General features: G+C 29.2%; 1 protein-coding gene across 4 annotated transcripts in view; it reads left to right on the top strand.

Annotated features, from left to right (window-relative positions):
* LOC107167597 (uncharacterized) overlaps window positions 1-10276 on the top strand; it is a 49106-nt gene extending 38830 nt beyond the window's left edge. For all 4 annotated transcript variants that reach the window (XM_089217990.1, XM_089217989.1, XM_089217991.1 and 1 more), the window contains exons 15-21: window positions 456-600; window positions 682-759; window positions 1053-1218; window positions 5796-5904; window positions 6642-6834; window positions 7662-7881; window positions 9003-10276. In XM_089217990.1, coding sequence (XP_089074116.1) covers window positions 456-600; window positions 682-759; window positions 1053-1218; window positions 5796-5904; window positions 6642-6834; window positions 7662-7881; window positions 9003-9092 — 1001 coding nt within the window. In that variant the 3' untranslated portion in view covers window positions 9093-10276. The remainder of the gene's footprint in view (window positions 1-455; window positions 601-681; window positions 760-1052; window positions 1219-5795; window positions 5905-6641; window positions 6835-7661; window positions 7882-9002) is intronic.
* Window positions 10277-13022: the final 2746 nt, after the last annotated feature.

Genomic DNA, 13022 nt, shown 5'->3' with positions numbered 1-13022 from the left:
TTATAATCAGCCATTATTATTTAATATTTATTAACAATTATTAAAAAGTAAAAAACATTTAGACAATTACTATATTAATGAGAAAAACAAAAAAATATTTTAACAAATCACAAACGACACCGGAACATCCGAAACTATCAAGCGATAAACACGGACTAACTGACTGAGATACAGAGGTATGATACTATTAGATTAATGAGTAATGAGTCACTGGGAAAAATAATTGTTATTCTTTTTTCTGTTATCCTGTCCTATTTTCAACCCGGAATACCCAATGTATTTCGATTATCGATATATCGTACGATATATTATGATTATCGATACCTAAATTTCCGAAAAAAGTTCGCGATATCGATTTCGAATCAAAATATCGATATCGTTGGAGAAGCCTATTAATTTATTATACTACGTATGTGACGTTTTTGTGTTTTGCTTATTATTTTTTTTCATTTTAGCCACGTCCTATTCTAGTAAGCACGACGATTATGATGCTACCGTCGAAAAACGTAAATTATTAAAACCAATGAGTTCGATTGATGTTAACTGTGGGAAATTTGTACAAATTTCAATTATATCTCTAACTGTAGTTATCGCAAGTTGGTAAGCAGACTTTTGGTTCAATATAAACAGTACATAATGTGATCTAACTCAATAGTTTCATAATACCACCATAATTTTCAGTTTGGTTTTCATAACTGGACTATTTTTTATGGAACATCACTACAGAAATCAACTGACATTCACAAGCGAACATGAGCTGTGAGTATTAGATTCTTACATATTTTCATTATTTTATCTCTTATACACACGATGACTGTATCGATAATAGCTTATACATATTTGCATGAACTATAGGTATTAGGTACACATAGCAATAAATAATATCTATTAAATTAAAAATTGCATTCAATCGACTGTAAATTATACATACATCATACATCATATAAATTTTATCATTATTTATAATACATTTTATTAGCTACAAGTAGATAGGTTTTATGCAAACAATTATGTAATCTAATTATTTTTTTTTTTTTGAAATTCCCCAACAGTATCATCAAACCTTTGAATATGAATTTAATGCAGACACATGCGAGTATCGTTCAGCCAAAGGACACAGGTCAATTACCGTTGGAAATAGACGGATTTTTTGACAAAGACAAACATTTGACCTGCATGCGGCTTAGGCGACTTGTAACCAACATCAGAAGTTGTGAAGTATGATAATATTTGAACGATAATATAAATATATAATAAATGATAAAAAATTAATATTATATGCGAACGTTTTGTAAAACGCCTAGAAAGCAGATTGCCAATTATATTTCCATCTATAATTTTTTACTTCCTATATTATAGTCACTCACTACCCTCAAAAATGGTTAACGATTACTCCATTGTTCATTGCTGACCCAATACCTAATAGCGGGGCACCTTAATTACGTCCCGTTCAAAAGGTATACACGAATTGCGTCCCACATATTTGATAGGTAGTAGAATTTTCATTTCGTTTTCAGGGGTTCTCCAAGGTATATTTTTTAAATACATTTTATGTGAGCAGAAGTTCAAATCTAAAAGTTTTAGTTTTTAAGCAAATTTTGGGATTTTTACAACTTTGTTGCAATTTCCGTATAGATATATTGTATTCATAAAATCCAATTACTAGTATAGTATATAGTAATAATGGTATCTTATCGAAATTAAGATAATATCACGTCGGTAGGTATTTAATGGATTTACCAAGCTGATATAAAATATTTGATTAGGTAGGTACAGTATCTATTAATAATATTGTTGTGTTTAGTACATCTTTTACTGAAGTTCAGTCTTCGTTCTTACTTGGTTTTTAGTTTTTCGTATACCTACGTGAGCTGTTATAACTGTTTAGTTTTTATATATTATTTAGAATTGAAGTGCAAAATATTACTATATTAAGTGAAAAACAAAAGAATTTGAAAATAATTGATAATTATAAGTTCTGTTTCCATAAATGTTTGGCTAATAATACTCAACGTTGGAAATGTACGGTGAAAACGTGTAAAGCATATTTAAAAATTAACGAGAATGATCATGTTTTACTTAATGTGAGTGACACTGCCCACAACCACGATGCACTATCTGAAGCAATTATAAAGCGGCAAATTGTAAGTAACTCACTTAAACGAAAAGGTACACAAGAGTTATATGAAAGACCAGCTAAACTAATGCATCGAAATTTAAAAGAAAGTATTGATGTCAGTGTTAAAAATACATTAAAAATTACCGATATCCGCTATATAAAAAATTATTTATATCGAGCTCGCAGTGAACAGCTACCAAAATTGCCAACAAATATTTTAACTGTGTACTCAGCATTAAATGCAGTGTTGTGCAATAGCTAAATTTAGTTAGATAAATTTATCTAGATACCTTATCTAGATAAAACAATCGTATATTTTATTTTATTTAGATAAATTACACAATTGGTATCTACCTGTCATCTAAGATAGAAAACTTCGTAATCTAAATTAATTTATCTAGATTGTTCACGAGACGTAGTCTGAAAAATATACAAATATAATATTTTCTAATATTATTTTTAAAATTGTGTAATATACTCGCATTATATATATAATGAATTATACGTATATATTTAGGTACCTAGAATTATTATTGTCATTTGTCGCTAATGTGCACCACATTTAAGAAATTAATAATAGATAATAATTATATCGTTGATCGTCGATCGTCAATCGACGATTGACGACAATAATAGATAAGCTTTATATAATAATATTAAATAATTCAAGTCGAAGGTCTAAGAATAACTTGATAGACGATAGAACTGGGAGTAACTAAAAATGCCAGTAACTAATAAGAATAACTGAATAAACCACCAGCTCCACTCAGTCCACTCACCATTCGCCAACAACCTTTATTAATTAACCACTGCAAGTTATAAATATTTCATTTATTATTAGTCATTTCCTGGAAAAAGTATCATACCATCACAATTGAGTATTCAGATAAATAGTTATAACTAGAATGACTTGATAAAGATTGACATTATCAAGTCACTCTAGTTATAACTAGGGTTAGGATGTTTATGACCTTAAAAACACTAAAAAATGCATGCAAATATGCACAATAAATATCAAAATATGACCTTAAAAATAATCCGATTTCTAATCCGAAATGTATTTTAAATTAATTTACAACTTTTTTTATAACTTAAAACTTAAATACAAATGTATAAAAATATGATATTTTGAAATTAAAAACAGGTACTCACAGTAAATTAATATTTAATTAAGTAAGTAATAAAGATAAGTTAATTATATACTACGGGTTTCTTATTTTCTAATTTTCGTTAAATGTGAAACTGACTGTGCCTACTTATAGGTTTTTATTTAGGTTTATATTGTATTTAAGTTATTTTTTGGTGAAATATGCATTTATTTACTATTTTTTTGGCCAAATATGCATTTATTTAAACATTTTTTCAAAATATGCATTTATTCATAAAAATCCCTTACTATGCAAAAATATGCAAAATAAAATTGAATGTATCTGATTCTATGTCGCACAAAACAACTTTATAACTTAGTCTGCAAAGTGCACGACTAAAAGAAAAAATATGCAAAAGTCATAAACATCCTAACCCTAGTTATAACTCATAATTGTATTAATATTTTCTACAAACCTAATATAAAAAATTAAATTTAACAAAATCATGTTTTAAGAATAAAATTTATAAAAAATCATCTCATTTTCATCTAGATAAAATTGATTTTATCTGTATCTATATCTAGATATATTTTAATTTATCATTATCTATCTCTATCTAGATATATTTTGAGTTCATATATCTTATCTATATCTAGATACAAAAAAATTATCTAAGCACAACACTGATTAAATGCTATTGACTGTACTACAAACGAAAATGAATCTTTTTTGTTTTTCAATGATTCTATTAAAGGTATAGTAATGTTTACATGTAAATCAAATTTAGAGTTTTTAAGTAAAATTAAAACAGTGTATGTTGATGGCATTTTGAATATTGTACAACATTTTTTTGCCAATTATTTACAGTTCACGGACTTTTTAACAATTATTACGTTCCTTCAGTATATTTTTTGTTAAAAAAAGATAAACAAACAATTACTTATTCTGAAGCATTTAAAGCTATTGATTTAGAATGCTCAAAAGTGTGTCCAGAATTTAAAATCGATACAATTTATGTTGATTTTGAAGTTTCTATTCACAAGGCAATTCAGAAAATTTGGCCAGAATCACTTATAAAAGGATGCAGGTTTCACCTAGGACAATCGTGGTGGCGAAAGATGCAAGACCTGGGCTTAGCTAGAGAATATGGGTTGAATGGAGAAGTTGGCTACTATCTATCATATATTTTTGGATTATTGTTTTTGAGTCCAGAGGAAGTTGGTGATTTTTTTTCATTTGAATTATCAGAAATAATACCAGTTGATTCTAAAGTTGTAGATTTCGCTGACTATTTAGTCAACAATTATATTTCAGAAGAATCACTTTTCCCTCCATCAATATTGGCAGAAAAGAGTTCAAGTTTACAGCGAACGACAAACGGATGCGAGTCTTTTCATAAAAATTTAATAGTTTTTTTAATAGTTACCATCCAAATATTTATACATTTTTAGATGTTTTAAAGATAATGCAAACCGATAGTGTTATGATAATAAGAAGCTCGCTAATTTCTGTACATCAATATAGGAAACCGCGCAGAAACAATATTTTATTTGTTGAAAATCAGATCAAAAAATTACATGAAAATGAAATAACAAGATTAGATTTTGTAAAAAGCTTATCTAATATATATAAACCTAATTTTTAACTTCCATTTTTACCGACAACATTATTATTATTATTTATTAATTAACTTATTTATTATATTATGGCCTATATTATAATTTTAATTACTATACTCTATTTTGATTTATTTACTTTTTTATTATATTTGATAAATAATGTTTTGATTGACTTATATTATATTTATGACATATTATATATGTTTAGAACCCCTGATTTCAATACACGAATTGCGTCCTGTATTTTTTGGGACGCAACTCGGGTGATCCCCTTAATAGATACCGTTAATAATGTTTTAAGCTAATCCACTCCCAGTTTTGAAGATAAAATATAATATTATCGTATATATCTTAATCAATGAGGTACCAAACTCTCGATCTCCACTAGTTATAAACATTTGACCATGGACGTAAATCGGGTGCTCAGGAGGACTTAATCCTCAAAACACCCTGAAGCCCCCCAAATTTTTTCAAATCAATCTCGTCAGTACAATAACCAATAAATTATGTTCTTGTAGTATTATTCACAATGCCACGATTTATACGAAGTAGTTTATATTTTCAGCTTCCTCTTCCTATATCAGTGGTTCCCAAACATTATTATTAGTTATTATAAGTCATGGCATACTTATATATATATACTAATATATTATATTATTGTTATTAGTTATAATTATAAAAATAAATTTGTATCATTTTATTTGTATCATTCAAACTATAATTGTATTATTTTTTTTATATACATTTTAAAAATAGTTTTAATAATAATTTTATTTAAATATTTTGAAAAAACATTTATAAAAATGTATGAAAACTTTATAATCATTTTATAATGTTCAAGTTATTGTTGCGACACCACCTTTGGGAAACACTGACCTAGAATTATATTTATACACATACATCTGACGTATTCAGACTGTGGTTTGGTCATAGTTAAATGATTAAACGTGGTATTTGCATTGATTATAGTACGACAAGATCAAAACCAAAATGAATAAAATCGCGGATAGAAAAAACGAAGAAGGAAAAAATGACGATGAATTCATTAGTTTTATCGTCAAAATCGATCGTGTCAATGGTACGTCAATTTTTGTTATCTAATAAAATTACGTTTTTATTGAGAATACACAATATTCTTCATAAATACAAATAGTATTATCTATTATAAGAACTGTTTAACAGTCACAGTTCTGGTTCACTCAAGTAGTTGTTATTAAAAATTTTTGATTGCGTAAACCCGTGGAAAACTGTTTAGAAACTATATTAATTTTTATAATTTTGTCAGGTGTCTAAGAGAAGGACGGTCTTCGCATCTAAAAAAACTCTACTACACTCACGACCTATTCGACTATATCTGAGACTATGTAGATTAAACTAATTTTATACCGATGCGATTGTTGAATAACATTTAAATCTCGTGGTTACAATTATAAATGACTGCAAGGAGAAATCAAAATAATGTAGTTGTCAGTTGGATATCATTATTAACGCGAATCAATAATTCATGTGATAAATTTTTTTCAAAAGTTATCGTGGGTGGCAGTGGAATGCTAAGGAATTTTCATTGGAGGGGATGTTATAACTAATAATAAATAAGTATAGGTTAATGAATTGTATCAGTAATATCAAAGACACAAAAAACGACATTTACCGGATAACAGAAAAGAGATTTAACCCCTAACCTCTCTTCTGGCAATTCCTTGGTGGGGAGGGGGAAACATTATAGTGTGATGTGACGGTAAACACCGCCTTACGGCCGTTTCCACAACAAAACCGTTTTAACTTTTAATTTATCAAAATGTGCATATTGTTCAGATATCGTGTATAAGGACGTCACGATCGGTGTGTATGGGAGTTACAGCAACTTTACAGCGGAAACCAACGTGACGGACGAATGTGGGCGATCAGAATTACTCCAACAATGTAGCGATAAGTCACTGTTCGTGTACGGGTTTCAGCTTCCGGTCACCAAACAACTTACCGACTATTTTATCAGCGTGTCTTATCGGCAAGTGAAGTAAAAAATAGAAATTATATTAAGTGTTTTATACGTTGTACGTCATTATATTTACCTATCTATATATATAACGGATCTGGTAGGCCATGGGATATGTAACAGAGTTGACCAAAACGAGACTCGTGAGTAGTATGCGGCTCTTGACACCAAGCCATCGGCGCGGCGTAGCCAGGATTTTTTTTCGGGTGGGGGGGCTGATCAATTTTTTACACAGTAGTGCATTAAATACCTACTAGCACGGCTGAAGCTATAAAAAACTAACAAAATAAAGATGACAATTTAAAATTAGTAAAATACAATGTAAGACTTTTTGAGTGAATATTATAGACCAGCGGTTCTCAACCTTTTTATAGTCATGTACCACCTACACAATTTGAAAAATTTTTACGTACCACCTGACCATTTTTTTGCTTATAAATAATGTATACGTTTATGTTATATGTATAGAATTTTGTTAGTAAATTAATTTTTATAAAGGCAGATTTCGTTCTCGTATCACCTATGAGCTTTCCGTGCGTACCAAAGGTTGAGAATAAGTGTTATAGATCTTTAAAATAATTTTTTAATTTTATTATCATTTCGGGGGTTGAGTGTCTGCAAGTCTGTCAGCCTTTATTTTTATTATATATGTACGTATACAAATATAACTATTACAACAATAATATAGAGATTCAAACGAAGGCAACCTTAATACCACCACTCACTCAAAACAATAATTTGATTTTGGTTTGGCGTTATACTCGTTGCACCATATATGACTAAAGAAATAATATAAATAGAAGTATTTATCAATAACAGTTTTTACTTACGTATTTTAGCATAAGTAAAGGCAGTCTGAACGGTTGTCCGACTAGTATGTCCGTATTGACAACTTGTCCATCGGACCCGTACACCAGTTTGTGGGCGCTGAATGGCACTCGATGGAATCCGTCAGACACGTCTTACGATTGGCAGACTGACAAGTATTCAGTTTCCGAAGATTCGGAATCGGTCACCGTAATCATCCGGTACAAGGCGTGGTCGTACGAACGACTAAAGGTAATTTACTCCCACAGTCCCACCTCATTTTCATGTTAGTGTATGATGTTTGATTAAAGTAAAAATAATTTTTTGATACATTAAAATTGTTTTCAATGATAAAGTGGCCAGGAAAAATAATTAATTTTTTCAATATTATTACCTATTTCACAGAATTCAGATAGAAAATTTAAAAATGTAATCTATTAAAAGACGTGATACCCGCATGTGTTATTTCCGTCTCACAAGTACGTAAGAGAGCAAATCTTACGTTCAGCAGAACACGCGTAGCTATGTTAATTTAAAATTTAGAGGTAACATTATTTTCTAGACAACCTCATATGCTTTTTATTATATTTTAATTTTAAAGTGAGTAATGAGTATTTAAAAATTGTAAATTTTTACATCTTAAAATTATAATGATAAAAAGCATATGAGGTTGTCTAGATAATTATCTTACTTTTAATTGTATAAGAGGTCAATTCATTCTAAATGTTTAATTAATACAGCTTCACGTGTTCTGATGAGCGTAAAATTTATTATATTCAGCACTTGTAAGACAGAGACAACACATGCGGGTGTTAAGGTTTTAAATTATATGTCTGATAAATATAAAAATTATCCAAGTAGGTATATTGCATTATGTTTTCATTTCAGGAGCGAACACATTAGTGTACACTCCCTCCAAATTTTTTTCTTACATTCACCCCTATCTTTATGTCCTTAAAGTATTTAAAATGTGATGAAAAAACAATATTTAAAAAAAAATTTTTAGTTGATTTACTAAAGCAGTATTTAAAATTTGAAACAATTCATGTTATAATTTCATATTTTGAAACTAATCCATAAAAGCCTTGCAAATGTAGGTATAAATTGTCTGTGAATATATTATATTTTATGCTTTATATTTATATTATATCATGATAAATACTAGCACATTATTTTTCTAAAATGAAAAAAATATTGTTTTCTCAATGGTTTCGCAATCCTTGAATATAATATATTATAATATATTTTTGTTAGTACTAGTAATAGTAATACGTCATGTCTACATTTCTTGAATATTTGTCAACTTCTTAGGAATAAGGATATACAAATTGTGTAACTCTACGGATAATACAAAATCGAGTTTTGATTTACAGGCGTCATGCAAGTCACAGGAAGACAAACGGACGTTGGCCATCGTCGAGTACACTGTCGCTCTGCACAATGACTTCAGCGAGATCTTGTAAACCAATACTAACAAAATTATAATGCCGTAATGTATCTACATAAATAAATCTGCGAATATATCGATGGAGTAATCGAAGACGAGACGGAAATAATTTGCGAAGCAGTAAAATTGGTCGTGCCTGTGGGGATGTTAAACTATTACAAATATTGCAGTCTATATCTTAATTTGAATTCTTTGTTTTTATTTTATTCTGTATCGATCCTAATTCTTTAAACTATAGAACTAAATATTTGTTAATCACGTTTACGTCGGTGTCGGTGTTGTTTTCGTTTTATCAATTATTTTAATTATTTAAAAAAATGTTCAATCGTCACATACAGCGCCGTGTAAATTTGATCAATTTCGTGATTTTTCGCACTTATCGAGCACATTGCAGTTTGCACGTCATTTTACTTACCTTCACACATTGAACTTTCGCTGACCTTAGTGGTAAAATGTTTTATATTATTAAATGTACCTAAGGTGCCTAATATTACGCGCACTCTTTTTGTCTTAACAGTGTTAGGTACTATAAATTAAAATACATTTTAAAAATAACAATAATCGCTATTTACAGAGTATATATATATATATATATTATTACATATATATAATAATATATGTAATATATATTATATATATATTGACAGTATGTTTCTTTTAATCGTTAGAGTTCGCATAAAACAGTGTTCATGTAGGTATACATACAAATATTAATTTTGCTATTCATCTTTTATTGTAATAATTATATTATATTATGAAATATAGTTCGCCATTACGTACATTGGTAAATCATGTGTCGTAGCAAAAAAGGCGTTTATCTACAATTTTATTATTATTATAATTATGATTATAGTAAAATAATGAATGTATGATTATGTTAATTTGCGCGATTATTATCACCATACAAAATTAACGGCTTTTTGGATTCATATTATTATGAAATGTTTTTAATTTAGAATTTAGAATTAGAAAAACTAGTTACGATGTAGGTTAAATTTGTACAAATTATTGTTTCTAACAACTTGTATAATAATATTAAGTTGTGTGAAAGGAGAAATCCGAAATGTTGTTTAGTTGAGTTTTTTCGATCATGTTTTTCTCTTTGTTATTTTAAACAATTTAAACGGATTTTTAAATAGAACTATTTACGAGGACACAAAATATGTGTAGCTATAGAATATTAAAAAGAATACATTTTTACATCTGTTTTTTTTTTAAATAAAATATTTTATCAAAAATTTAAATAAATATTACACTGTTGTTGATGTATTTTAAACCATCAGTTTATAAATTGCAAGCATTCTTTGAAAATAACAAAATTAATACATGAATAATGTAACATAAAACAGAATTTTAATTAACTGCAAGTCATCGATATAGAATTGGGACGAAGTTTTAACTTTTCTATTAATTAAGTTAAATTTTAAAAATCAATAATAACATTTAGTTCATTTTAATTTAATGAAACATCTCGTCCCTCAATAACGTTAGATTCCGATTAAAAAGTTGTTGATTTTCAGATTAGAAAAGAGCGGATGGTTGTAATTTAATATGATTAGGTAACAGGTAACAGTGCTCACTGTTCACAAGGAATCGCCATGTATCGAAATAAAATTCGGTAAATTTTGAGTTATCAGTTTGGTTTGTTTCTATATTGAATTTTGTACAAGTTAAATTTTGGGGATGGAAGTCTTGGAGTTCAGTCCGACCGTGGAAACGAACGGTGGATCCGAGACCCCCGTACAAAACAGGGAATACTTGGAGTATTTACAATTTAGTGAGTGAATTACCATGTCCAGCCCGTTTGGAAAAGTGGCGTCGGCCCGGATAGCATGGCCTAAGCAGGCGTGTCTGGGGGGGGACTATATCACTATATTAGTCGTGGTTGCCCTAAAAAGGGTAATTTCAGTATCTCCAGATTTTATTAAAGTCACTCGATTGGAACCTAAGTTTCTCGGTGGAAGATGGGTGGAACACGTGGCTTTAAATTCCGGTGGCTATGGATCGTTATTCCACGGTAATAATCTAAGATCCCGTGCCAGCTAATCCCAGCCGGTGTTAAATAGTCTGCAGCGTCATTTGGCTGCTCGTGATCGGTTGGATCGGCAGATGTATCTCGTGACGGCCGTCTATGATTATCAGAAGCGTCAATGGTCTTGCTCCCGGATCGTTTTGAAAAGGATGGTTTTGGTTAGCTACGGTAGTTGCTACCACCGGCGCCATTGCTGTCAAACTTGTCCAAAATCGGGGGAAATGTCTAAAAGATCGTATTTTTGATCGGACCAAAAAATAAAAAATAAAATAAAATAAAAATAATAGTAAAATATTGTATAGTAGCAGCGTAACGTTTAAGATTGTGATGATGAGTGTTAAGAGGACGCCGAACATATTGAAGGTGTAAAACATGCTTCAGCTCTCTACACACTGCACAATACACAAATACCGCAGAAACGTAATTTTAACACTAATAGACAGATCATGACTTATGCTGTGTTTTCTAGATGGTTTTTTTTTTTAAATTACTTTATTTTGTTTATATGGAGGAAAAATATAAAAATAAATTATATTTTTAAACTTAAATATTTGTTTACATACCTAATCAATCAAAAAATCTCTCCGAGGAGGCATAGTTTAATCTCCCTTCTTTCAAACTAACAAACACAATTTATTTAAGCGAATTATTGAAGGAGCTTGCAATTTTGATTTTACAGTGATGTGTTTTTTTATTTTTTTTTTTTTTGTGTCTGTCATCACCTTTTAGGGCAGTAAAAATGCTTGGATTTTCTTCAACAGTATATTTTCTGATAGGAAAGTGAATCTAGTTTGTACTTTTGAGGGGTCAAAAGTAAAAATTTCCAAGTAGTTTTCATAAGCACCGTTGAAAACAAATGAAAAATTAAGGAAAAACCGTAATTTTTACGCAAACCCGATTTTGGTTTTTGGTGTAACTCTTAAAGAAATTTAATAAATATTGTAGTTAAAAATATATAAAATGTTCAAATTATATAGCTAAGGATTGAAAATTTAAAACAAGGTTCCACGTAAATAGGTTATAATATATAAATTACTCTATTCACAATAATATCAACAAATATACTTCTTAGTAATATCATAGGCTGACTGACTGTTTACGCTCAGAATCGTATTTCTTATACAATGATATTATATCATTGGATTCAAATTTAATACCATCCGTTATAGTAACCCACTTGTAACCTGCTGTATAGCGGAGCGACATCCACTTTCCCGCTTTTTCTTTGTGTGTATGCATACACGACTAGTAGTCGGAATAATTCTTTGATTTTCAGTTTCAGCATTTTTACTGGATTTTTTTACACCGATTATGTTTTTTGGTATAGTTAACTCGAACAAAAAATTAAAAACGAATAACCGTAAATATTGGTTTTGCATAAAATTTTCCAGTTTTATTTTTTTTTTGTTTTCCCGTATGTTTTGAAAACTACAAGGAATCAACTTCTCTAACCTACTAAATTCACTTTTCTAGCATAAAGTATTATGAAGTCTAAAATTGGAGCATTTATACCATCTCATAAAACAGACAGAGAAAAAAACACTACTTTCATTTCTACGCTTAGAATCTAAAATTATAATTAAAAGTATTTTTCATACATACATTTTTTATAGCCTAAAAAATCAGTTATCGGATAACATTATAATAGAATCGGTAAACGATGAGGTACAAACTAATTCGTTGATATTAAATAATTATAGCAGTCCAGAACATATTTTGAGTGTTTTGAGTGTTTTTACTGATGCAGAAAAACAAAATAGATCAAGTCCTTTAGTTTCTATTTGTTTAACTATCTAATGTATCAACAACAGCTAAATTTAGAATACAAGCATACAAAGGTTATTCTGACTTTCATGTAGTGACATGAATGTTATACGATTCTTTTTATCTTTTTTCGACCACATATTGTCTAAG

Source organism: Diuraphis noxia, unplaced genomic scaffold, assembly GCF_037042655.1.
Source record: "Diuraphis noxia isolate RWA-SAM2 unplaced genomic scaffold, SU_Dnox_SAM2 contig0001, whole genome shotgun sequence".
Classification (NCBI taxonomy): domain Eukaryota; kingdom Metazoa; phylum Arthropoda; class Insecta; order Hemiptera; family Aphididae; genus Diuraphis; species Diuraphis noxia.
The sequence above is the reverse complement of the archived record's forward strand: the minus strand, read 5'-3'. Positions and strand labels throughout refer to the sequence as shown.